The sequence below is a fragment of the Delphinapterus leucas genome, chromosome 4 (genome assembly GCF_059928025.1).
Source record: "Delphinapterus leucas isolate spDelLeu-1000000601 "Yukka" chromosome 4, BTC_Dleu_Yukka2, whole genome shotgun sequence".
Lineage (NCBI taxonomy): Eukaryota > Metazoa > Chordata > Mammalia > Artiodactyla > Monodontidae > Delphinapterus > Delphinapterus leucas.
In genome coordinates this window covers 7,949,417-7,977,260 of record NC_143132.1, presented here as the reverse complement: position 1 = coordinate 7,977,260, position 27,844 = coordinate 7,949,417, and the positions used below count along the sequence as shown (strand labels likewise).

The following is a 27,844-nucleotide window of genomic DNA, read 5'->3' as shown; positions in this document are numbered from 1 at the left end:
AGTGATTAGAACACTTAACTGTCTCCCAGTCCGGGGCAAGTTCTAGTAGTTGTTCAGCTTTCAGCTCCCTGCTGTTGCTCTTTGCGTGGCCTCATGGACCTTCACCTGACGATTGTGCAGCTTAGTATTTGGCCACACAGTCAAGGGCATCCCCAGGTATAGATGAATGGAGCTCCTTCTCTGCATAACTCCCTTATTTCTACTGCCTGCCCCACAGATTCCAGCTAACTCAGTAGCCTTGAACTCTCATCTCTGTCTCCTCAGTTCAGTAAGACCACTGTGTTCTGCTTGGGCCCCCCTCCCTGCACTGTACTCTGGAAATTGTCTCCAGATAGAAAGCTAAAGTGGTTGTGGGGCTCACCAAGTTTGTTTCCCTTTTCTCGGTGATCACTAGGCACACAAAGAAGTTGTTCTGTGCGGCCTGTTGTCCAGTGTCTGAAAACAGTCATTTCATCTGTTTTGACTAGCTTCGTAGTGGTTTGTTGTGAGTGAGGTAGTTCGGTACCAGGTGCTCTAAAATGGTCAGAAGTGGAAGTCTGATATTATAGGCTTTAAAGAGAAATATTTTTATCCCTATACCATTGTTACTTTTAACAATTTAATGCACAGATTTACTTAACATCTCATATTGATAAACCGAGCATTTGTTTAGGTCTTATATGAGCAACTTCATCCTGTTTGTAGACAATTGAATATGCTGTTTTGGCTATTAGGTTAAAGTGTGTGTGTGTGTGTGTGTGTGTACATGTACACATGCATTCTGTGGTGATACATATTGGCCACTAACTAGAGGGTAATAAGAAATCAGTTCATTTGTTTTTAAAATTAGATAATTTATAGAATCATAACATAGTTTCCCCTTAATGTATATTTATTTAACACCTGTGGAGGCAGGCACTGTCATGTGCTTGGGATATAAAAGTGAGTAAGAGAAATTGACTGTCAGCAATAGATGTGGCCTGTGCTGTGATTAGACTGTTCTTTACTTCTGGCTCATGAGCCCCCATTTTATTTATTTATTTATTTATTTTTATTTTTATTTTTGGCTGTGTTGAGTCTTTGTTGCTGCATGCGGACTTTCTCTAGTTGCAGCGAGCGGGGGCTACTCTTCGTTGTGGTGCGCGGGCTTCTCACTGTGGTGGCTTCTCTTGTTACAGAGCACAGGCTGTAGGTGCATGGGCTTCAGTAGTTGCGGCACGCGGGCTCTAGAGCGCAGGCTCAGTAGTTGTGGCGCACGGGCTTAGCCGCTCTGTGGCATGTGGGATCTTCCCGGACCAGGGCTCAAACCCAAGTCCCCTGCATTGGCAGGCGGATTCTTAACCACTGTGGCATTTTAAAAATACTTCTTTCATCCTTACCCCCTTCAGCTTTCTCCCTCCCTTTTTGAACCATTTCTTCACGTTCTAAATATTCCTGATGGATTCAGTTCATTCTTTCACCGAACAAATATTTATTGAATGCAGGCCACGTCCCAGGCACTGTTCTTAGTACTAATGATATCTTACTCGTGGACTTCCATTCAGTTACCCTCTTAATTTATATTTTTCTTGCCAGCCATCATTAAAAGTGCAACTGGCTACTCCTTTAACGTTTTTCTTCTCTTTTGCTATGGGTATATCTTGTTGCTAGGGACCTTGGAGGTTTCTTCCCACTTAAGCTTGGTTGCCTTTCTGTCATTTCTTAGGGAATTCTGTCTCAGAAACTTGGCCTCGTAAAAGTTTCTGCATTTGAATGTCTTAGTTTTAATTAACTTGAATTATTTTCATTTTTCTTTGTTCTTTAATATTGTTCTGTCTCTTTAAAATCTAATGTGGATTAATACTGTCACAAGGATGGTCTCCTATCAGTATATTAATAAAAAAAAATTCAAGTTAGCTACAAGTGACGCTACATGTGGGTCTTATATCAGAGATAAATGATTGTTATTTTCACTCAGGGTCTTCTCCCAGGCTTTTCTGTTTGGTATTTCCTCTGTGTCTACTTCTGCCTCTGTCTTGCTGTCTCTCAGTCTCTGAGATCTGTTCATGGAATGTTTCTCTCTAGAATCAATGCTAATCTCTACTAGTGTTATGGTCTCTAGTTGTTAAAGTTTAGAACATAGTGAGGAAGCTGCTTCATTTTTAAAAATTTATTTATTTATTATTTAGTTATTTTTGGCTGTGTTGGGTCTTCGTTTCTGCGCGAGGGCTTTCTCCAGTTGCAGCAAGCGGGGACCACTCTTCATTGCGGTGCGTGGGCCTCTCACTGTCGCAGCCTCTCTTGTTGCAGAGCGCAGGCTCCAGACGCGCAGGCTCAGTAGTAGTGGCTCACGGGCCCAGTTGCTCCGCGGCATGTGGGATCTTCCCAGACCAGTGCTCGAACCCGTGTCCCCTGCATTGGCAGGCAGATTCTCAACCACTGCACCACCAAGGAAGCCCGCTGCTTCATTTTTAAGTAAACTATTTACCAACATTTTTATGAACTTTTAAAATTTATGAAGATATGCTTATGGTTAAAAAGATCCATAGAGTTCAGAAGGATATAAAAAATGAAGACAGGACCTTATATGCATCCTTTTCCCCAACTTACCTTTTATACTGTTTGGCAGCGATTTAAAATATTACATTGGAGTTGAACTCCAAGAAATGATTTTGAAGCAGAAACTAACGCACCATTGTAAAGCAATTATACTCCAATGAAGATATTTTTAAAAAATAATTTTGAATTAAGTTTTATAAGTTTATCATTAAATTAAAATATCTGCTATTGCAACATGTATTTATGATACATTCTTGGGCTAAAATATTTTTAATTTAGTTGAATAAGGGTTATATATAATATGGCAGATACAGGTTAAACCATATGTAATTGCTGTTTTGTAGGCCAAAGGAGGTCTAATATCAGCAATTTCATATAGTTCAGCCTAATTCTTTATCATCGTCTCTGTTATAGGATGAACTGAGTCTATTCCCTCATTAACATTTAGATTTAAAAAGGAAGATGGGAGCTTCCCTGGTGGCGCAGTGGTTGAGAGTCCGCCTGCCGATGCAGGGGACACGGGTTCGTGCCCCGGTCCGGGAAGATCCCACATGCCGCGGAGCAGCTGGGCCCGTGAGCCGTGGCCGCTGAGCCTGCGCATCCGGAGCCTGTGCTCCGCAACGGGAGAGGCCACAACAGCATGAGGCCCTCGTACTGCAAAAAAAAAAAAAAAGGAAGATGGAAACTTTAGAAAGAATAAAAACCATGGTGATTTGCTTAATTATAAAATCAAGTTGACAAGAAATTCCCATATTAGTTTGTCTTCTTGGAGTCTTATTATAGGAGAGGAATGAATGAGTGAATACCTTAAATACTTTCTGGCGTTGTGGGAGGAAACTAAACTTGAGTCTCTTTCTGGATTTCACACGCAGCAGTTGAGCTAAGAAAGGAGACAGTGAGCATGTGGCAGACACCACCTATATACCAGGCCTTAGTGCTAGAAGCTTAATCTTTCTTTCACTTCGCTAAGTAACTGGTAGTGTTACTAAGTAGTTATAATAGATTTTATAGTAAACAGATGGTATTGTAAATAGCTTTAAAAAAAAATCCCACAGGGATTTCCCTGGTGGCGCAGTGGTTAAGAATCTGCCTGCCGATGCAGGGGACACAGGTTCAAGCCCTGGTCCTGGAAGATCCTACAGGCCACGGAGCAACTAAGCCCCTGCGCCACAACTACTGAACCTCTGTGTCTGGACTACTGAAGCTCACGTGCCTAGAGCCCGTTCTCCGCAACAAAAGAAGCCACCGCAATGAGAAGCCTGTGCACCGCAACAAAGAGTAGCCCCCGCTCGCCGCAACTAGAGAAAGCCCACGCTCAGCAGCGAAGACCCAGTGCAGCCAAAAAAAATCCCACAAGTGAAAAGCATAGTTGTTTCTTATTGACCCACATTTAGATTACCTACAGCAAATTTTAAAGGAAAATCAGATTCTTTGTCACCTACCATACCACTCTTAGGACGGGAATGTGTTTTAGTCTTTAAAAAAAAAACAACCTACAAACCCCAGAATGTGGGGGGAAAAGCCTTACGGTGTATTGTGTGGTCAGAATATAGCCTGTTTTTGGACTCTGTGCTACTTGTATTAGTTGGAAGATAGCTTTCTTAAGATGAGCAGTTAAATTTTTTTATATGTTATTCAAAGCAGCATTGGCATCATTTGGTGGCTTGTTAGACTCTCAAGCCCTACTCTAGATCTACTGAGTCAGCCTGCAGTTTTAACCAGATTCAAAGGCAATTTGTAAGCACGTTAAAGTTTGAGACTCACTGTTAGAGATCTTGGGTGGCATTGTCACCCCCACAAAACAATGCCTTAGTTACCCCTCAGTGAGTGCTTGTTGAATTTAGTGCATGTAATTGACTAGATCTAGATTCAGAAAATGAAACAAGTATTTTAGGAGGATAGTTGTAACAGTAATAATCAAGCAGCAGCTATCCAGTTCGTTGTATTTCTTTCATGGCTGTCTGGATATCAAAAAGTTACTGATCCGTCACCCAAAATGTATTCTTGAGTCTGATTCTACTGATGCTGGATGATTAGTCACTGTCTTGTGATTGTGTGTTTGTGGTGTGTGTGTGTGTGTACATATGCAAGTCAACAATAGTATACAAATTAAAGGAGTAATTAGATTTTGGTGAGTCAAGGATATATAATCCATATTGTAATGTATAAGATAACTTAAAAAAAATAATCTGCGTGCAAGGAGGGCATATAAAGTTTAATCCAGCAGAAGGTAAGAAAGGAACATAAAACAGTTGGAATAAGTATAGAAAGGTTATTAGTGTTCATACATGAATTAAACCCAACTACATACTGTTTAACAAGAAACAAACCTAAAATATAAGGAAACAAAGGTTGAAAGTAAAAGGATGAACAAAAGACATACCACGCGAAGATTAAGAGGTAGGCTTGGTGTAGTCATGCTAATGTCAGACAAGGTGAAAAGCATTATTGGAAACAAACAGGGGCAGTTTTTAATGATAAAAGGTCTTATTCATCAGGAAGGTATAAAAACTTTCAATTTATGTAATGCAGTACATGACCCAAATGGGAGATTTTTAATATACCTCTCTGGCTAACCGATGGAGTAAGATAAGTACAGAAATAGAAAATACAAGTAAAAGAGGAATACTTAATAAAATTAATAAACCTTTGATTAGACTGATCACAAAGAAGAAAAGAGAAGGACTTTTTAACCAATCTTGGGTGAAGGGGCTGTCACTACAGTTATGTCTACATTGATTGAAAAGCTTATAAGAGAGGGTATTATGAAGAAGTTGGTAACGATGCATTTGAAATTTAGACAAAGTAAACATAGTATTGGAAACATATAGCCTACCAAAATAGACATACCAGAAAATGTAAAATCTGAATAGTCATATTTAAGAAATTTAATTGAAAAACCTACCCACAGGGAAAGCTGCACGTCCAGATGATGTCACCAGTGAATTTACTACAAAAGGATAATCATGACCAAATTGTATTCCAGGAATGCCGCAGTTGATTTAACATTCATAAACCAATCAGTGTATTTCACCACGTTAACTAAATAAATAAGGAAACGCATGTCATTTCAGTGGAGTTCAGAAAAAGCATTTAATAAAATTCAGCACCAGTTCATGAGAAAAAGGTTTTAGCACACTGGGGCTAGAAGGGAACTTCGTTAACCTGGTAGTGGTTATCAGTTAAATACCTAGAGCAACCACAATACTGGAGAAATACAGAAAGCTTTCCTTCTGAGATTGGGTGTGAAACAGCAGAACCTGTACCTCCTCCTCTAATCACCGCTGTACTGAAGGTGGCAGCAAGTAGAATAAGGCAAAGTGAAGAATAAAGATTGGGAAGGGGGAAAAAGCAGACTGTTCAAGTGCCCAGTTGTGCTAGTAGCTACTTACTAGACAGTGCAGATAAATCCATCATTGCAGAACTTTCTGTTGGACAGCGCTGTTCCAGACAATGCAGTTTCAACCAAAATCCCAGCATGCGTTTATTTGTCTTGGTGAATTTGATGAGCTAATTCTAAAACATAGACACAAAGAGGGCTAAGAATAGCCAAAACATTCTTGTAGAAGAAAAAAATTCTTTACTACATATTACAACTTCTGAAGCTCTCATAATTTAGACAATATTTGGTTCTTACACAAAGATGTAAGAAATCTAGGTAAGTCTTTATCCAGCATAAGAGAATAAAGAATCCGAAAACAGATCCAAGTATGTATGAGTATGTGATTTTTGATAAAGTTGACATTACAGGGCATTGGGGAAACTTTCCTTTTAATAATTGGTTCTGGGTTAACTGGATGTCCATTTTGGGGGGAAATGAAACTTGATTGCTATCGGAAACACAGAAATCAGATCCAAGAGCACTGCCCACCTTTAGATGTGAATGGTAAAACCCAACTTCTGGAAGATAACATAGAATTTCTTCATGACTTTGGTATAAAGGAAAGATTTCTTAAACAGACACCAAAAGTACTAATTTTAAACCAAAAGTTGGTAACATTAAGAGATTGTGTTCATCAAAAAATACCATTAAAGGACTTCCCTGTTGGTGCAGTGGTTAAGAATCCACCTGCCAATGCAGAGGACACGGGTTTGAGCCCTGGTCCGGGAAGATCCCACATGCTGCAGAGCAACTAAGCCCACGAGCCACAACTACTGAGCCCGTGAGCCACAACTGCTGAAGCCCATGCTCTGCAACAAGAGGAGCCACTGCAATGAGAAGCCCGTGCACCGCAATGAAGAGTAGCCCCCGCTTGCTGCAACTAGAGAAAGCCCGTGCACAGCAACAAAGACCCAACACAGCCAAAAAATAAATAAAATAAATTAGTTAATTTAAGAAATACCATTAAGAGAGTAACAGTGTAAACCATCTATAACCAATAAGGGGCTTATATCCAAAATATGTTAAAAAATCTAATTTTTTTTGACTCTCTTGATAGAAAAATTGAAAAACAATCTGAATGGGCATTTCACCTAAGTGGATACCCAAGTGGCTGATAAATGAAAAGATGCTCATAGTCACGAGGAAAATAAACATTAAAATCACAGTGCAGTACACACCTACTGCAGTGGCTGAAATTAGAAATACTGATGGTTCCAAGTGTCAGCGAAGGAATGGAGCACAGGGAATTTTCATAAACTACTAGGGAAGAAGTAGGTTGATTAAACAAAAAACTGGAAAAAAACCAACAGAACAGCATCTCTGTATATACCGAAAATCACTTAAGAATCTTCCTAGTGCAGTATGCGTAATAGCTCTGAACTGGAAATAATCCCATGCCAATCAAAAGTAGGGTGGATAAAGTAATGATAATGAACAAGCTACAGTTCATAAGCCTAACATTAAGCGAACAAATTCATTTATATAAAGTTAAAACTAATCTGTTTTTGGAGGTCAAGATACTAGTGACTTTTAGGGGTGAGGGAGTTAGGTATTGATTGGGAGGCGCCGTAGAGTAGTGGTGCGGGGTTTCTGGAATGATGGCAAGTTTTATTTTTCTTGTCCCACAGGTTCAATTGATGATAATTAAGCTATATACTAATGACTTTTTTCTATGTATTATAACAAATAAGTTTAAACACAATATGTAATAATGACACTGATGATAGAAACAGAAGCTTGTATTTTTAAAAAAGTGCATGTTATGTACCAGGTTCTATTCTGCATGTCAACTTGTGGTATCTCGTTTAAACTTTATAACAATCCGAAAGGAACAGGGTTAGTGTAATAATACCTCTGCTATAGGTAGGGAAACTAGGACCCAGAATGGTTAAGTCGTTTGCCATTCAGAGCCTTAGTCTTTTTACTATTTATTTATAAGAGTTATTTATAGATCAAGGACCCCAATTCTTTTCATATACATTTATATTTATATTCTTTCCCAGTCTTTTGTGTTTTTAACATGCAGATTTAACACACACACACACACACACACACAGTTATTTGACAGTTAGGTTTCCAATTTTTTGCTGTTGTAAACAATACCAAAATAAACATTCTTCCCTTACTATTTTTGTGCACATCATCTATTATTTCCTTAGGATAAATTTTTTTTTTCACTGAACAGAGTCGCTCTATGGAATTGGATTAACTGAATGTATTTTAAAATTATGAATAATGAAATGTTTAGAGAAGTTATCCCATCTGTCATCGTAGGGACATTGTACTTATCCAGCGGATATTTATGCATCATATACTCTGGGTCATAAAGGACCGCACGCTGTAATGGAGGGAGATAGAAGCTAAGGTCTAAAAACAACGCTAAGTAGGGGGTGAAGACTTGAGATTTGCGCCTTAGAAAGGTCACTCTAGCCATCTTATTGAAGAAATGCGGAGTTGCACATGGGCAAAGTAAAGAGAGAGAGATCTATTAGGAATCTATTTTAGTCATCTAAGTGAGGCATGGGGTAATGGAAATGAAAAGAGGAGACTGAGCGTTCTATGGGAAGTAGAATCAGTGAGATTGGGCTTCCATTTGCACAAGGCCGTCTGTGGAGGAAACGAACTCGAACGTGACTCTCAGAGCTTTAATTCTGGTTGACTGGGTAGAAGACAGTGGCGTAGTGGCGTTTGCTGTGTAGGATAGAGAAGTGGAACTTATATTTTTGGGGGGGAATTGAACTTTGTTCTCTTTAGTTTGCAGAATCTGTGCAACATTCAGGTAGAGATTGTATGCTCCAGAAGAAGGGTACTCGCCCCATCTTCCTTCCCCATCTACTGTACCGTGCATTACAGTACAGTAATTGCAGTTGATATTAAGCCATCTACTAATTGCCGGAGCCGTTCTGAGTACTTTACATGTATTAGAGCCCTTAACCTTCACCACAGCTGTTTGAGGTAGATATTATTATCATTATCAGGAAATTAGGTGTGCAAGGCCACACAGCTGGTAAGCGTGAAGCTGAAATTTCAAACTACAGCAGCCTGGCTAAGAATCTGTGGTCTTCACTTTGGGGCCAGCGCCGTTGTGTGTTTCAAAACAAGCTGACTTTAGAAAAATTACTCTGGTGCTGAACAGTGTAGTGTGTTGTGTGGTGAGAGTTTGCTGGTTTACCCAGACGGGCACATGTATTCTGGGCCAGTGTTGGTTGGCCAGGGTTTTGTGCTTTGTTTTCTGGCTTTAGTCTGTGATTGCAAATTTGCAGATTTGGTTGAATATAAGAAGAAAAGTCTTTTTCTTTTCCTAAAGAAAAATTAACTTTTATTAGCTAGCTACCAAATACTTTTAGGACCAAAATGTTAATTTTCCATTTCTACTATGAAAATCATGACCATGGTCCCAGCCTACCTGTGGGATAATAATTGATTGTTCGTTTTTGTGGCAAGCTTGCCTGGTCTAGGCTCTCTTAGGACTGTGTCAGAAGAGTCCAGAGGAATACAGCAGCCTGTGAATTTGTTTCCATGGATTGTGCGCTCAACTTTTAATTACCTGTGTCAGTGGTGAGCACCATTAGGACACATTTTTCACCTGGTTTGGGGGATGCTAGGGCTGTTGATTCCCATACACCTGACAAAGCGGCATCTTGGCAGTTTTCCTTTGAATTGATTTTTGAAGAGCTGATCCATTGGACAGGCCCTTTGCAGGAATTCAGAGATTACTTTTGCAACTTGTGGTTCTCAATTGATGCAAATCTCATGTAAAAATAAGTATGAAAGGTTGTTTCCATTGCTTTACAAAAAGATTTACTTAAGATTTTCTCTTAAAACAGACTTGTAGATATTCATTTAAATCACTATTATATTTTATACTGTTTATTGTACAACAGTTGTGTTGAGTGTTTGCAGTTTTAAAGGTTTTTAATATTATTGAACATCCTAAAGTCCTTATTTAAAGAACTATCAGATAAGTCAGAAGATACAAACATTGGGATATGAATGCATCCTTTAAACCTCACTTATTATCTTCTCGTAGGAGGAGAGACTTCAGCATGCAAACCTTCATCTGTTCGGCTTGCACCGTCATTTTCATTCCATGCTGCTGGCCTTCAGATGGCTGGACAGATGCCCCATTCACATCAGTACAGTGACCGTCGCCAGCCAAACATAAGTGACCAACAGGTTTCTGCCTTATCTTATTCTGACCAGATTCAGCAGCCTCTAACTAACCAGGTAAGTTTATGACATATCAGAAATGATTTGTTGGGATGGTAATTTATTCATTAAAATGGTAAAATAGTAAATAGGCAGAATGCCTTAATGGTTTTCAGTTTACATGTCACATGGGATTCCGGGTTGACAGAATATGATATTAAGGAGTTTGCGTTTAAAAGTTTGTTGGTTTTTTTGGTTTTTTTCTATGTATTTCACTTTAATTAGAAAAACACTTATAAACATAACCACATTCTCTCATTCTGCGATGGGGGAAAAGTTACTTCTAAAGAATATTAGTTAAAATAAAAAAACTTAAACCTTATTTTTATGGGAAGGCGGTTAAGTAGAAAAATATAAGTTATAGGAAAACAAGTCGGATTCCATTATAGGAAACTTAAAGAGGTGATTTTACACTGTTATAAACTACTTTAGTACACATTTATAAAAATAAATATGAAACTCCTTAAAATTAAAAAGAAAAAAATGTAAATTAATCATGCTGCTCATTCTAATATTCAGACTAGAGATTCAGCAATTTTCCATAAGACGGATAGTGTAAAGTGAATAAATGCTGAAAGCTCTTGATCTACATACACATATGCATGTGTGTATGTGTGTATTTTTAATATCTTCCTGAATTAACTGCGTCCACCATGTTGATTTTTGATTTCGGGAGTTTTGTTTACTAGCTGTAGTTGTGGTAAAGTTTCTTTCTCCACTGAGACTGTGTGTGATGAGTGCTGAAAATGGCTGTTTTCCCATGTACTCAGGAATTTGGTTTGTCACTGTTTAGGTCTTTCAATATGAACAAAAACAGAAAATTTCAAAGTATTTCTTACACTGGATTATTTGAAGGAAATGTGTTTTCTCTAATTCAATAATACCTGGTTTTAATGAGCTATTGGCTACAGTTAAGTAACATCATTATTTGAGGACACCCTTGTATGTGTTATAATAAGATCTTGTGAATAGTTGAACTGACTTTACATTTATAAAATTATATAGCATGTGAATAACATTCACAGTTAAATAGTAAGATAAATTATGACAGGACATAAGAATTTGTTTTATGCAGTAAATGGAGAAGTTGTATGTTTGAGAATTGGAGCAGTTGGTCAGAATTGGAAAGTGTTTAATTGTGTACCAGAAGAAAATTCTCTGGACATCCAAAAAGTAGTAATAGCACAGTCTTTGCACTGTACTTTTAAGAAACAAAGTATGTTTGGATTCATTTTCCCGCTTGTTCAAAAGCAGCCTATCAGGTAGGGTGTCTGTTTTTAGTCTGTTTTTACAGCTGAAGGGATTGAGCTCCCATTTGTGACTTCTCTAAGTATGTAGGCAGTAGACTCTGGGGCCCAGCCCAGGCTTCTTTCTTCTTAGATACAGTGCTTTTTCAGTTGTAACACCTGGCATCTAAGGAGGGCTAGGAAAAAAATCCAGTCCTTTCAAGTTATTTTATGTTTGTATTATTGTAGTAGGTAATTTAGTTAACAAAGTAACCTATTTTTAGATACAGCTAACATCTTATTTGAGGGTTATTTTCAAATAAGAGATAAATTACTTAGTATTTCCATTGTAAGCTGTAAAATATTTTAAAAGATTCATATGATGTAAAAAGACTGTCTTTTAAGTAATAGTATTCAGCCAGATACTTCTGCCAAACTCCAGAAATTTTGGAACCTTAATAAGGCAGTCAGATTAAAAGCTTACTTATAACTGAAGTGTGAAGCACTGAAACTGTGCACTGATGTGGCGTGGTCTGCCGGTCATAAGACATGGGCTCCAGGTCTTGACTCATGATCTGGTTGTGTGACTTGAGTTTAGGTCACATGGACCCTTCTCTCTGTTCCTTGAATGTAAGATTGAGACCTTAGACTAGACCCTCCAGAAGAGCACTCTCTAGCTCTAAACTTCTGTAATTTCATTATTCAGTTTCCATAATCATCCTATCCAGTGCCTTTTAAGTAAGGTTTATTGTACAAGTAAATTGAAAGGAGATAACGTTTTATTTCTGGTAGTTAATCTTTCTTGTGTGAGCGTGTTTCATGTGAGTTTAAATACAGTTTTGTTCAAAAGATAAATGAAGTAAAAGTAAATGTAGAAAAGTATGATTGATGTTCAGAATGCTGAGTCTCTCTGGGCTGTTAACAGTTTTCACAGTACCTTTCATGGTTCTTAAGCTATGTACTCTGGATATGTGTTACATATGCTATTCAACTTTATTAATAGCTCTCAAAATAGCAAGAATGGCAGGACATGGTGTTTCTCATTCTCCACTGTATATATGAAAATATGAGGTAAACATAAATAAAATGGGTGGAATAGGTATTATTAAACTAGAAAACAATTTTTAAATAAAGTCCTGGTACTTAACACTATGGAATCTTTTCAAGAAAAAAAGATTGTTTTAGCTCTTGTAACTTCTCTAAGCAGGAGGTGTGAACTACTGCCTTTTTTTTTTTGGCTTTGTGACCTGTGTCATCATCACACAGAAAGGTCAAGAGATAGGAGCGTTGGGGATGTGACTTTTTTTGGCTCCCGGAGCCTTAAGGCTGAGGTGGCAGGAGAATAGCTCAACAACTTTGCCTTTTCAGCGAGGGCGTTGGGGGCGGTGTGGAGGCCGTGGTGGCACTGGCTACCTGCAGTGGCTCAGGGAGCCCCTGGGTCCTCTGAACGCTGTGGGACTTCTGCCCGGCTGCGGAAGGGAAGGAGGGAGCTTGCTATGTTACATTCTCCTGACTGTGTGACCATAAGAAGTTGGAAGTGGACAAAGTGTCAAATGCTTAGGGCTGGCTTGAGTCTTAGTATATAGATTTGTCACTGAGTGTGTATTTGGACAAGTTAATTTTCTAATTCTGGATTGGTGCTTATGGCACCACAATAATGAAAAACAGAAAGTTTGGTTGCCTAACATGAAATCACAATGAAAGTTTGTGAAGGAAGAGTTGTTTAGTTTGTCGAAATTAATTTGTTCTTTCTATATATTTTGAGTGCCTAGCCTGCACAAGGCACTATTTGAAGCACTGAAATACAGCCTGATCTAAAGGCCAGTTTTTTGTGGGTGGAATTCATCTGGTTTATATATACAGATACCCCTGAAATAGTAACTTCTGTTGCCAGAAGAATATAAGAAAAGTAATGTATTTAGAATTAGCTAATTGATTTGGCCTTTTAGGTAGCTTGGCTAATTGTGGAAGAGGTTAGCAATATTGTGTGACATGCCAAGGCCATAGCACACACTCATATATTGAGTGCAGAAAAAGATTGTTAGGCAAAGTTACATTCATATCCAATTTCATGCATGTCCTGTGTACATTTAATTTTTTTTTTTTGATTGTGGGATTTTGGTGTTTTAAGCGAGCATAATTACTCATGGAAAGATGTAGGCACTAGTCACATTTTTTCCAATGTTTGAAATACCAGTGGAATTGTAAGTGGGCAAGTTAAAAAAGCATATTTACAGTTTTGAACATAATTAATTGTAATAAATGCATATGTTTATTTTATTGGTGTTTATTATGCATGACTCAATTATTTTGTCCAACAAATAGCCTAAAAATGATTCAACAAGAGGATAGACGAGAGACCTAAAATTAACAGGGAGCTCCTGGCCCAGTGCTGTGGTTCAGATCATAGGCTTAGGTGGGAGACTGCCTCAGTTCTCATCTCTGTTATTTACTGGCTCTAAGACCTTGGTCAAGTAACTTGACATCAGAGACTCAGATTTCTCATTTGTAAAATAGTGACAGGAACTTAGGTTACTTATTCTCATGAGATTGTTGAGAGGATTACATGAGAGAGTAAAAATCTGCATACTCAAAGCATAGTGTATAGCAAATATTTGCTGCTATAATTATTATTTTATTATTAACTACTTAAGTAATTCAGTTGTTTCTAGCAGTAGTTATACCTTCTATCAACTCTTGTGGCAAAGGTAAACAAGTATTTCACTGGTTCAGATTTCGTGAAACCTCACAGTGAGGCTACACTCCAATAGTCCAAGAATGGTCTTGCCAAGTACGTTACCTGCTTGAAAACGGTCAGGGTCTTAAAAAATAAAAAAAGGAAATACATTAAGAGAAACCTCTTTCATTACCTTAAATGCTTATAGCATTCATTCACATAAAAGTATTTGACATGCTTATTACTGATATTGTCTATTCATTAAATTAAGTCTCCAAGGACAGGTATAAGAACCAAATATTCTGTGAACCTAACTGTACCTGTTCATATTTAGAAAAATAAAACTATATATATTTAATAAATTAATTCAGGTGATATTATTAAGTCTTACTATATTTTCAGACAAATAGTTATAATCATTGAAGGTTTTTTTTCCCTTAAACCTTATTTGGAACTTTAAGAAGGAGAGGATCATGGGAAGAGGTAATAATTATTAACTTAATTCAGTAATTCAGTGAATTTGCCATCCGGATAACAACTTTTTAGAGTTCGAGTATAGATTCAGAAGAAACTAATGTTAATACCAGTTTAAGAGCAAGTGCAGGGTCGCAACAGTTCTCGGAGCTGAGTTGCTATTCCCAGGTTATAATCCTCAAATTTGGCTCAAATTTCCACTTCTTTCATAGAACAAAGAGAGGGAGAGAGAGTACAGCTAGGTAACTGTAACTAGGTAACACCATCTTTTCATACCACAGGGATGGGGATTCTTTTCTGTTCTGTCCTTACAACCCTTCTGTCTTCTTTTTTTGTTACTGTGGGTTAACTTGGTTAATTTTCCCAAGACTTCAGACATTTCTGTGAGGCCTTAGTATGATGTCTTTTCTGTCTCTCTGCCCCTCAGATTGACTGACCACAGTGCGTTTGGAAGGGGCTGCATCAGGGGCTTCTGGCTCAGTTGTTTTGCTGGTGTAAATGTCTGCAGGAGAGCTAGACAGGAGCCCAAGGATGACTAGCGTAGTGACCGAAGGTACCTTGATGTCATTAATTGGTTTTGAGGATCTGTTGGTTGCAAGAAGCCCCTCTGGGAACTCCTTTGCTGAGGCTTGAGGAGTGGGGCGAGAGCAGCCATCCAGGATCATTAGTGTGCTAGTTGCAGCATTCCTGGGCGTATTTATGTTTGGAGGACGTTTGTGTTTCCTGCTTTATCCCCCGTCTAGCAGGAAGCTCACAGTTGAACCCTGACTGCTTATTGAACGATGAAGGAGACATGGGTTAGTTTTGGGGTGGGAGTATGGTTGAAATGAGTTTTTTAAAAGAAAGTTTCATTAGCTTTAAGGTGTTCTCTGGAACTTATTTGTGGTCAGCTCCTAGTGTAATCATAGGTAGGGATATTGGTATTATGGCTTCACTTGTTTATTCAACTAATACTTATTAAGTACCTACTGTGTTTCAGGCACTATGCCTGCTATGTTTTAGGCAAAGGGAATACAACATTGAAGAAAAGAATCCCTGCCCCATATGGAGTTTTCCTTGTAGTGGAAGGAGAAGGAGAAAAAACTAAAACCAGTAAATGAGTAAATGTATACCAGTACGTCAGGTGCTGAAAAGTGCTGCTGGCTGGGGGCACAGGGAACGTGGAGGGTGAGGTCGGATGTGTTAAGGTGGAGGGCATGTTTTACTCAGTCATGTTAAAGAAGTGAGTGAAGATTTCAGCCTCGCCTACAGGTGCTGGTCAGAGGGCAGGGTCTGGGGTTGTTAGGAGCTGCAGTTCTGCAGCACCAAGCTCCATCTCTGCTCCACGAGCAGCTTGCTTCGTGGTGCCAACTGGGTCTTAAACTCCCGTGTTAGGAAGCTGAAAGGTGGGTTAGTCTTCATCTGCCTGTTGTGAACCAGGTCAGGCTTTAGGAATAATTTAGAAGAAATTTTTCCTTAGGCTAATTGTATGGTGGAGAAGCCCTCTTGGGCAGCATCATGCATGTCTCCAGGACCAGGGGTGTATCTGTATTCCTCTTGTTGAATTTGGGGAACAAAATTGAAGCCTTGGTAACTGGGCATATTATCTTCTAATTCCGTTTATTTGTTCCAGTGGTTGTCTTCAGTGGATTCCGGATGAAAGAGATATGACCAAGAGAGCATATGTACTATTCTAACGTAGATGTCTTTTTTTTTTTTTCTTTTTTAAATACGTATACACAGGTTACAGAAGAGGGAATTCATACCAGTACAGTATAGTTAAAGTGCTAGTCTTTTCTGTCTATTTAAGGTGATGCCTGATATTGTCATGTTACAGAGGCGGATGCCCCAAACCTTCCGTGATCCAGCTACTGCTCCCCTGAGAAAACTTTCTGTTGACTTGATCAAAACATATAAGCATATTAATGAGGTAAGACTATTGATTTGTTATAACAGCATCTATTTTGCAATAGAGCAAGGGAAAAAAGTTATTTTGTACCATATTTAAGCATACTAAAATTATTTTTAACTCCCAAGGATTGTCATATTGACGATTATCATGAAGACTGGTAAGTTAGTGATTTATAGATAATAAAATTATAATTGTGTAAAACAAATAAGATATATTAACAAGGACTGCAAAAAGTTAAGATAATTGTGGATAACTTCCCCTCTTTTTAAAGTTATATTTAATATATGCTGAGTTGTCATTTTTTAATAATCTCGTCTCCAAAACTTCAGGGGAAAGGAAGGTAATAATATAAAAGTATGAAAATGTTACAGAATTTTGCTTAAATTTTTACGTATCTGTTTCTCCTTTTACCATGGATGTCAGGAAGCTCTGAGATGTATTTAATGCCCAGTTAACAGGCATTTGCTCTAGTCTGTCTGATCTATCTATATTTATGTGGTTTAGAGTTTTCTTTTTAAATTAATGTGTGTTCTTTTATCTGTATCTTTTTCATTGTAAGATATCTGAAAGCCTTTTTGGTGGAAGTAAGTAGGATAAAAAACATGGACAGCCCTTTGAATTACTCACCTTTCAACTTGACTTTCAAAACTTATTTTTCTGGTGTCTTAGACCTTTGGCTTGGTTGTTACTTGCTTCTAATCCCAACTCTAGCTCTGTAATGAATTATTAAATGAGCTTTTTTGGAGAAGGGTGGACACCCTGTGCTTTCTTTCCTCTTCCAATGGGGCCTTACATCCTTTCACGTTAAAGACTTATCTTCTACCAGCTTTAGAGCCATTTAACTAAAAAGATGTTCTTATGTGTGTATAAATTTTATAGCAGTTTGATGCTGCTTTAATGCCAGTACTATATTATTGTGGCAATGTGGCAGGATAAAATTGAAGTGAACTCGATGAGGAGCATTTCTAAGTTGGATTTTGTATACAATTTATATGTTATAAAAGATGTTCCAAACTAGCTTTTGGTCATCTGAAAATATCTGATAAATTGTTGTTAACAATTGATTAATGTCAGTTTGTTAATATCTGATAAATTGTTAAACTGTTAACAGTAGCTTTGTTAAAGCTTGTTTTTAACTGTTTTGCCACCTTGTAAACTAGTTTTTCTGATGTTGCTCTGTGCAGTGTAATTTATAATTTCCTGAAAGTTAGTTACCAATTACCTGGACTGTTGCCTAGTCCACCTGTTATTTTTTAGTAGTCTTAGAAACTATTTTATAAGAAAAACAGATAGAAGGAAAATAACTGAATCTGTGACCAACCACAAGGTTTACGGCCTTTAGTCGGGGGGGGAGGGACATGGCTGGTTTTCATTAATATGTTATTACAGGCTTAAGAACTAGGCATGTCTCAGAGGCCCTTTTTATATTAGCAAAACATCAGTTCATATATTATACATTTAAACTTTCATTTTTAAAATCTTTTGCTCTAGGATCAAATATAAAATTGGGATTGACTAGAAGGGGGCATGAGGGAACTCGAATATAAGGAGGATGAAAATGTTCTTTATTTCGTTTAGCATATGTTGATTACATCGGCATATACATTTTCCCCAAAGTCCTTCATATTATACACTCTTGTTTTTTGAATTTTATTTATTTATTTTATACAGCAGGTTCTTATTAGTCATCCATTTTATACACATCAGTGTATACATTGTCAGTCCCAGTAGCCCAATTCCCCACCACCCCCCACCCCCACCCCCACCCCCCGCCGCTTTCCCCCCTTGGTGTCCATACGTTTGTTCTCTACATCTGTGTCTGTTTCTGCCCTGCAAACTGGTTCATCTGTACCATTTTTCTAGGTTCCACAAATATGCGTTAATATACAGTATTAGTTTTTCTCTTTCTGACTTTCTTCACTCTGCGTGACAGTCTCTAGGTCCATCCACGTCCCTGCAAATGACCCAACTTCGTTCCTTTTTATGGCTGAGTAATATTCCATTGTATATATGTGCCACGTCATCTTTATCCATTTGTCTGTCGATGGGCATTTAGGTTGCTTCCATGACCTGACTATTGCAAAGAGTGCTGCAATGAACATTGGGGTGCATGTGTCGTTTTGAATTATGGTTTTCTCTGGGTATATGCCCAGTAGTGGGATTGCTGGGTCATATGGTAGTTCTATTTTTAGTTTTTTAAGGAACCTACATACTGTCCTCCATAGTGGCTGTATCAGTTTACATTCCCACCAGCGGTGCAAGAGGGTTCCCTTTTCTCCACACCCTCTCCAGCATTTGCTGTTTGTAGATTTTCTGATGATGGCCATTTTGATGATGGTGGGAGGTGATACCGCATTGTGGTTTTGATTTGCATTTCTCTAAGATCTATACCATCTCACTGTATATAAATTATACGTTAGTTTAGAAAATAAATATGAATCAGGTCCTGTTACTCTTCTTGAGTGGGAGACTTTGGCGTGGTCATGTAACATCTCCTATTTAAAAAATGTATAAACAGTGTAATTCTAAAGTGAATTTTACTGTAGATATTTTTCATTTGTTACATATCAGTGTTATTCTGTAACTCCAGTAGCAACTATAGAAAATTATTTATTTCATTTTTGTGTGTGTTATAAAGAAAAAAAATTCATCACTTTCCTACTGATAGCACATGTGTCTTGTATGTACTCGACATATGGTGCCCTCACTGCTCCCCGTCCCCAATAATTTTTCATTGCACAGCTAACACTATTTTCTCACTGCAGGTTTACTATGCAAAAAAGAAGCGAAGACACCAGCAGGGCCAGGGAGACGATTCTAGTCATAAGAAGGAGCGGAAGGTTTACAATGATGGTTATGATGATGATAACTATGATTATATTGTAAAAAACGGAGAAAAGTGGATGGATCGTTACGAAATTGACTCCTTGATAGGCAAAGGTTCCTTTGGACAGGTAATTTAATGGAAGATGCTGAATTTCATAAATTAGAAAGAACTTCTTAGTGAATCATGTTACTATAGCCTTTTCTCAGTAGTACACTTTTAATATTTGTAAATAGATCTAAACAACGGGTATGTAAGCATTTGGGTTATTATAGTTTTCTGTAAAGGTAAGAAAACTGCATCAGCTATAAAAACTCCATTAGGCTTTTTAAAAAAAAACTTTCTATAGCTATCAAGTAGTTATTTTACTAATACTAAGTGGTTGATTTTAATCACTAATAGACAGTATTGCCTCTTTCATGTGGGGTTTTTAGTCTCTGGATGGTTCGTCGTTATGTATGAGAGAGATAATTACCTTCCTGTCGGATACTCCTCCTCACAGAGAACAAAATTGCCATTTTCAGCTGGCACAGCACATGTCCTCTCGCTTCTTTGGAGACTTGAGACACCAGGGGCTGTGCCCTAAGTTTTTCCTCAGCTCCTCTTCTAGCTCCGTCAGGCCTCTAAATGGGCAGAGGGTCTCCAGGGTCTCCTCTTAAGTCCTCATGGCATCAGCGTTGCTAATATTGTGATTGGCATTGTTCCAATGGGTGGGGTCGTTCAGGCCGCTTCTACCCAGAAGAGTGAGTGAGGAACTCCAGTGGACCTGGTTTTTTGTTCGTTCCTAGCCTCTTCTCTCCACCCACAGCTCTCTTCTCCTCACTTGCCCACCCTATCCCAACACAAAGCACAAACGCTAACTACATTTACCTCTTACATCAGCTGTGCCCAGACTAAGAGCTGTCAGACCTTCTTCCTTGCACTTTTAAAAAGCTTTTCTCTGGCAGTGGATCCCCCAGCTGTTCCCATGTGTAAATCTCCCTATCTTGTCTCATCAAGTCACAGAGCCTTTTTGTTTGAGGTATGATTTACTGTTAATCCCAGCCTCCTTTGCCTCGTAGCTTTTGTGCAGCAAGTCAGTTACTATAATAACTTCTAATCCAAATACTTCTTTTGACTTGGACAATATTTTGGATTTTGGAGGTTGTTTTTGGTTTGTCTAAAACTATGGAACCTGCATACACTCTTACTTACCTGTTCCTGCCCTGAGTGAAAGCAAAGCATGCCTCTTTTCAACCTGTGAGGAAAAATTCATCATGTGTCAGTCTAATCATGCTTAGGACAAAAAGTATACTACAGGCCAGTAGCAGCTACAGCTCTAGACCCAGAGAGATCAAGCTATTAAACCTATGGGGAAATATGAACAAGCTTCTTAGAAGACCCCTGACTCTGGTGTGGCTCTACCAGACCCTGGTGTCCCATGTATAATACATTTGCTCCTGTCCATGATTTCACAGAATTTTTGTAATTATACGTAATTCAGGGCCTTTCCCCTTGATTTGTAACCTCTTTTTCTCCTGAGTCAGGGGATTCTCAGTGTGTGGGGAGTCCCTCTTTAAGAAAGGATTACTTTTTGTCAGAAGCAGCTTCTGCTTCTCTTTGAGAGCTTTTTAAGGAAAGGCATTTCTGAGGCCTCTACCTTTTAAGTAAGGCCGTGAACACCCTGGATAGAGTGATTGTCATGTCCACCTTCAAAATTACACCAGCGTTTAGGCAGTTGCTCTCAACAGGACACTTTTCAAACTTCTGTGATGTCCACCATGAAAACTGTGGCTGTACGGCCTGTTCTCTAAAATTAGTTTTCCTTAAATACTCAGTCTTTGAGCTCACCGTGATCTTTCCCCCTCCCCTTTAATTTTCTCATACTCTGATTCCTAAGAGCAAGTCAGCATAGTAAACCTGTGAGAAAACATAGGCCTATTTGACATCAAAATCCATTTTACCAGATCAGACTGACTGATGCCTTTCTCCTAGGCTGAGGTGTATTCAGGGTCAGGACCTGTCACTCACCAGATAAAGTCTTCCTTACCGACTTGGTCAGACATCCTCTAAATCCTCTGCCAGATCCTTGTCAAAGAAGCAACTCCTTCATTTCTTAAGCCAGTGGTCATCAATCCTGATTGCACTTTGAAAGTTTCCAGGGAGCTTTGGGGATTGGGGGTGGGGTGGGGAGGGGAGGATGGATACTTAGGCTCCAAGCAATTAAATCAGAATCTCTGTGACTGGATTCTGGGCATGGGTATTTTTGAAAACACCCTACTGAATGTGTGATATTCAGGGTTGCAAATCACTGCTTTAGCATTGAGCAAGTTAACTATTTGCTAAGTCAGTAAATAGTTGAGTCCATGTTAGTGGCCTTTGTCCCGGAGACCGTTAGGATCTGGGCACTGAACTGCAACTCTTGGTACAGTCAATATGGTCAGTGAAACAGAAGAATATCAGAAGCACTTGGTCAGATGTTTACATGGGTCGCCTCTGATTTAAAAGACAATAGATAGTATTTTTTTAGAATTGGGTGAAACCAGAGATACTGCACGTTTCATTCCAAGTTTGATTTCAGCTGAACGATTTATGATCTATGAATGACAGTAACCTTGACTGATGTGATCTTGGACCATGCGTTCCATTCTCTTCCTCTAATCCAGTGGTACTCAGCCAACACATTGGAATCACTTGGAGTTCTACCTGCATCTCTGTACTTTCTGAATATGCTAGAAAATGTATCTAAAACTATTATCTATTCAGACTATTTGTAATATTATAAATATAATATTTAATCACTTATAGCAGTTTCTGATTTGTAGAGATATAGTTTTATCTGTGTATTTCCTAATTTTTGTATAAATTTATTAATAGTGTGAAACTTGTTTTAAATGAGTAAAATTTTAAATGAGAGGTGTGCATGGTGATTTGCACATGAATGTTTCAGTTTCCTTCTCATTTTAAAACTCAAAATCCCCTAATTATGGCATTTTAAACTTTTTTCCTGGTTATTTGTTTTTGATATTCTTTTAATTGAATAGCTGTAAACTAATTCTTCTGGTATATGCCTAAGTTTTTATCTGTGAAAATCTAAGTCACATTTAGAAAGTTATCTACATTTTTCAGATGACTTAGAACCTCACACATACGCTTCGGATTTAAACCAGGTTTTTCTCCTACTAAAAGAATAGTTAGAAGAATTGTTTTATAATGTTATTTAGTAAGAAAGGTAAAAAACCCCAAAGCACTTGTCAAGATTCATAATTTATTTCTGAAGGAGGAAAATAGTTAATCTGATTTTAAGAAAGTTAGCTATTTTGTGGATGTTTAGAAATACTGTAAGGATGCAGAAGAAATCCATTTGAAAAATGACTTAAAGTGACAATAAAGTAGTAAATGGATGCTGTTGAATGGAAACGAATAGGATCTCTTTTAATTAGGAAGGTCAGAAAAAGGGGAATTAGATAAATGTACAATTAAGTTGAACTGTAAACTGTTGTTAAATTGTTCATTAATGAAATAGATATCATCTGTCTTTTTTCTCTTTTAGGTTGTAAAGGCGTATGATCGTGTGGAGCAAGAATGGGTCGCCATTAAAATAATAAAGAACAAGAAGGCTTTTCTGAATCAAGCCCAGATAGAAGTGCGACTTCTTGAGCTCATGAACAAACATGACACTGAAATGAAATACTACATAGGTAAACAAACAGACAGGCAAAGAAAGCAGTGTGCCCTAACCCAGACCACAAATTTGAGTTATTTTTGTATGAATATATGTTGATTTTATCTTAAAGTGATTGGGTAAAAATTCAGTGATTTCTGTTGGAGGGCATAGGTTTATACACGTTACTTGATCTGGCAGTAATATTTTACATCTTTGGCGACATGCATTCTAGGTGGTATATAGTATAAAAACAAATAGGAATAGTGTCTTTTTGTTTTTTGTTGTTTTTTTTTGTTTTTCAAACTTACAAGTGTCATTTGTTTGCTTTAATGGTGCATGTTTATATAGAGAGCCCACTTTGTGTTAACTTTAACCATTTCTAATATAGCTCAGAAATTAGAAGTGAGCTAATATGTTGTTAATGGTTACAGAACCATTTTTGGAATGTCTGAGCCAAGATCTCAGGTTCTCCCTCAAGAAATAATAGCCAACATTTCTTGAACTCCTACCATATTCCTTGTGGTTTTCTTCCATCATCTGTAATCATAGCAGTCCTGAAAGGAAGGTGGTAAATCCTTATATTACAGGTAGTTTGTACAAAGAGTAGCATACCCAAGGTCCCAGGGCTCTTGGAGCTAGGGTCTGAACCTACCTCTGCCTGACTCCAGAGCTTGTGTTTATTTCATTGTCGTATGGTGTTTCTTCTGAATACAAAAAGAGGAGACAGAAGAGTTATGAAAATAGTTAAGTCTAGGGCCAATTGATATATGGATAAAACATCTTCTGATTATACACCCTTTAATACTATTCTTAATCAGATCTAAGACACCATAATTTTATGTGCCACCAAGAAACAAATTGCTGCCAACTGTAAAAACAACATGATGTCAATTTCAAGATAGAGACCTTAGGATCAACTAACTACAGACTTTTTATAGGCATGTATTAGCAGCTCACCTTCAGAAATGCTGACTTTACCTGAAAAACATATGAGGTTAAGTTTTATTAGCAAACTCCTTTTTAAGAAATGAGGAGAGGGCTTCCCTGATGGCACAGTGGTTGAGAGTCCGCCTGCCGATGCAGGGGACCCGGGTTCAAGCCCTGGTCCGGGAAGATCCCACATGCCGTGGAGCAACTAAGCCCGTGCGCCACAACTACTGAGCCTGTGCTCTAGAGCCCGTGAGTCACAGCTCGTGAGCCCACATGCTGCAACTGCTGAAGCATGTGTGCCTAGGGCCCGTGCTCCGCAGCAAGAGAAGCCACGGTGATGAGAAGCCCGTGCATCGCAACAAAGGGTGGCCCCTCCTCTCCACAACTAGAGAAAAATCCGGCGCGCAGCAACGAAGAACCCAACACAGCCAAAAATAAATAAATTTATTTAAAAAAAAAAAAGAAATGAGGGGAGGGCATTATGGTTCTTTAGTCCCCCCAAAATAACAGAAACAAAAAAATTGATGTTTAAAGGTATAAGGTTCACATATTCAGATTAAATTTCATTTATGAAACACCCTTCATTCCTCATTGTTGCAATAAAATGAGCTTATACTATTAATTTTTCTTCCTTAGTGCCTTCTCTGTAGATATCTGATATAACCCACAGTAATAACATTTGTATTTCAAGCCTTTTCACACTTACTGCATGTTTGCTGTTTACTTTCAGTTACAACTTAGTGTAAGGTGAGCACATTTCCATTCAAGGGGCTTAGGAGGCCAAGAAGGACATTCTAAGGATGCTTGACTTACAGTCTCTAAACATACTTCCCTTTTTCTTCTTTCTCACTCTTGTTTTATTTTGAATTTTTGCTTAAGTAGTAGAGAAAATGTTGATAGCATTACTACAACCATTTATTTCTGCCTTGTTGAAAGAAAACACGAAATGTTAGCTACTTGGTTATGTTATAATAATGGCTGTCATTTTTGTTTCTGATAAGCTGACTTTAATGATCATTAGTTGCATCAGTTATTACAGATATTCTTTTGGATGAGTTTTTTTTGTTTTTAAAGGTTCTTATTTAGGAAGAAGGTGAATTCATGCACAGTGTCTTAAGAAACTGAGTTTCTATATTGGAAAACAAGCAAAAAGAACTTTAGATTTAGACACAGCCATGGCAGTAGAGTTGGTACATTAAATTTAAGGTGTCTGGAAGTTGTATTGCTCTTTTATAACGTAAATAACTTAATTTTGAAGTGATTTTATCAATATAATTTAGTCTCATGAGTTGTATAGTCTTTAAGTCTTTGAACTTCTAAAAACTCTTACTTTTTTTACCACAGAGCATAATTTCTTATCTGGATTATTTGGTACCTGCCACGGTCTAGTTAAAAGAACATTCAGTTTAAGTGTAGAGCAAAGTCTTGCCAACTGTCTGTTCTCCCCAGAGTTCAGTTTAAAAAAACTGAATGTATATACTTGTGTTTGAGCTTTCTTTGACAGTGTCTTTAGTGCTCAGCACATTACAGATACTTAGTAAATGAATGATGAATTAGTGGAATTGAGTGGATTGATCTTCCATTGGAAGAGCATTCTCATCACAGCTTCTTAGAGGGATTGTCATAATCACGTTTGAATTCTGACATCAGTTACCTTTTGCATTCCTTTTGCGGCTGCTGCTTAACCAGGTCAGAACTCTTGTTTGGACCATGTCTCTGGGGTGTCTTATGTCACATGGAGCTGTGTTCTTAATTTTAAACCTATGAACTCAGTGATTAAGAGCAGATGTTATACATTCTTATGTAACTGTTGGTGAGAGTTGAGTTGTACTATGGACTCCTATAGAGCCATGTAGTAGTTGTGTTATTTATCCTAATTTTAGATCACGTGTATCAGGAATGATCTAAAAGCTATATTGACTTGCACTGCTTCCAGGGAGACAGTTCAGGGCTCCTACCAGGACAACACAATGTATCCCCTTTCTCAGGGACCAGACATTGAATACTGTCCTAGTTATTCCAGATAAATCTGTAGAGAAACCTCTGTTTTAAATGATACTAAAAGACCAAAATGAAGGTAGCCTTGACAAATGGTTGTTTTATGTCGTTCCAGTTGAGTTATAGGTGCTTAGTTTGGTGTGTGTAAGAATTTTTATACTGAAGGGCAGTTCTTTATTGAATGACTTCATCTGATGTGAAGTCAGTGTTAATACTTAAAGCACAACTTTTCGAAGCAGTTTGGCGACTATTAAGCCTTTTTAGAGGATCAGGAGTGATACCAAGTAATGTATTCTATTAGACTTTCCCCATTCATAAGCCTACTCACAATTTCTTGTGATTGAGCTTTATTTTGAAGTTTTCCTAAACCTTCAGTCTTGGACAGGATGTCCCATGTACCAGTCTGATGAACATAATCAGATGCCTTGATTATGAACTCTAGTACCTTACAGTGTGATTTTCGAGCCTTTGCTGTATTTGCCCAAAAGAAAAAAAAATCTGTCTTCCTTTGACACTTGTTTCAGAAAATTACTAGTGAAATCTAAGGCTCAGCAAAGCAGATTGTGTATGTGTATCAAAGCCTTCCCAGAGAGGGCTGCCAAGTACAGCATCGTCACAAGCTGGACATCCCAGTGGATGGAGCTTAGATGAAGTTGTGAGGTAGGGCTTTCAGGGAGTACAACGTGTTTTCTCTTACCAGTGACGATAAAATTATCAAAGTATTCTCAGTACTCTTTGTCAGTTTGCTACTTGCGTTTTCATACCTGACTTAATTTTTTTTTAAGCAAGGCATTTTGGTGGTACTTCTTGCATTATATTGCATATCGGCAGACACTATACACTAATATATTAATTCAGCAGATGAACAATTTAGATATTCTTAACTGATTAAAGAGTGTGCTGTTTAGTGCAGAATGCTGATCTCCAGATTTTAACTTGATTTTCACTCTGCATTTGACATTGTCATGTTACAGATTGTTGGAGAGTTCATGTGCATGTTGTTCTCATTTTATTGGTATGTATAATTTAAAATGAAACTTTTTTCTCTTTCAGTGCATTTAAAACGCCACTTTATGTTTCGAAACCACCTCTGTTTAGTTTTTGAAATGCTGTCCTACAACCTCTATGACTTGTTGAGGAACACCAATTTTCGAGGTGTCTCTTTGAACCTAACACGAAAGTTTGCACAGCAAATGTGCACTGCACTGCTTTTCCTTGCGACTCCAGAACTTAGTATCATTCACTGTGACCTAAAACCTGAGAATATCCTTCTTTGTAACCCCAAACGCAGTGCAATCAAGATTGTTGACTTTGGCAGTTCTTGTCAGTTGGGGCAGAGGGTAAGTATATTTCAGGACTTGTGAATTAAAATTAGAATAGGTTAAAAGAGTGTAAGTAGATACTTGAAATGTTATTAACCTGTATACAATTTGGAGGTAATTACAGGATGGTTATCTTTAAAATGCAGCACTTGAATCACCTTGTGTTGATACCTATTTTGGGAAATACCTTTTAAAATGCCAATAGTAAACTTTGAATTAGAAGGTATTAGTTTTTTAAAGTTTAACTTAAAAAATTATGTGTATACTAAAAGTCTAAGAGAAAAGAGGGGATGGATATATTACATATTAGGTGATTTGTTGTAACTATATTTCCCAAATAGAGGTCCTTAGTATAAATTTGGGGAAATTCCAATAACAGAACATTGACTCCTTGCTGTAAAATATTTCTCTAAATATAGGTCGAGATAAATGTTTTTCCTCAAAAGCTGATGGGTAAAAAAAAATGCAGGTAATTTTACATTACACACAGTGATACAGTGTAAATTACTAGGTTGATAGACATAATTGTTTTGATAAATAAGTTTAAATCTTTTTTTTGTTTTATAAATTATGACACCGAACTAGTTTTCTTTAGAGTGCTAAAAACAGACATGTCCATAGCAGTAAATAGATTTAGGTTTAGCTGATTTTAGGAAAGCAAATTTTTCCTACGGATCTTTCTAGCATTATGAAAGCTACTCTAACAGTGTTTTGCATATAAAATAGAAGTTATAGGATGTTCTCTTCT

The 27,844-nt window shown here is 37.8% G+C and overlaps 1 protein-coding gene across 16 annotated transcripts in view; it reads left to right on the top strand.

The window, feature by feature from the left end:
• DYRK1A (dual specificity tyrosine phosphorylation regulated kinase 1A) overlaps positions 1–27,844 on the top strand; it is a 144,732-nt gene that overhangs the window by 93,840 nt on the left and 23,048 nt on the right. For 15 of the 16 annotated variants that reach the window (XM_089910254.1, XM_089910256.1, XM_022552910.3 and 12 more), the window contains 5 exons: positions 9,930–10,126; positions 16,275–16,394; positions 19,142–19,330; positions 22,733–22,880; positions 26,828–27,114. In XM_089910254.1, coding sequence (XP_089766380.1) covers positions 9,930–10,126; positions 16,275–16,394; positions 19,142–19,330; positions 22,733–22,880; positions 26,828–27,114 — 941 coding nt within the window. The remainder of the gene's footprint in view (positions 1–9,929; positions 10,127–16,274; positions 16,395–19,141; positions 19,331–22,732; positions 22,881–26,827; positions 27,115–27,844) is intronic. The other variant, XM_089910257.1, reaches the window with a different exon arrangement.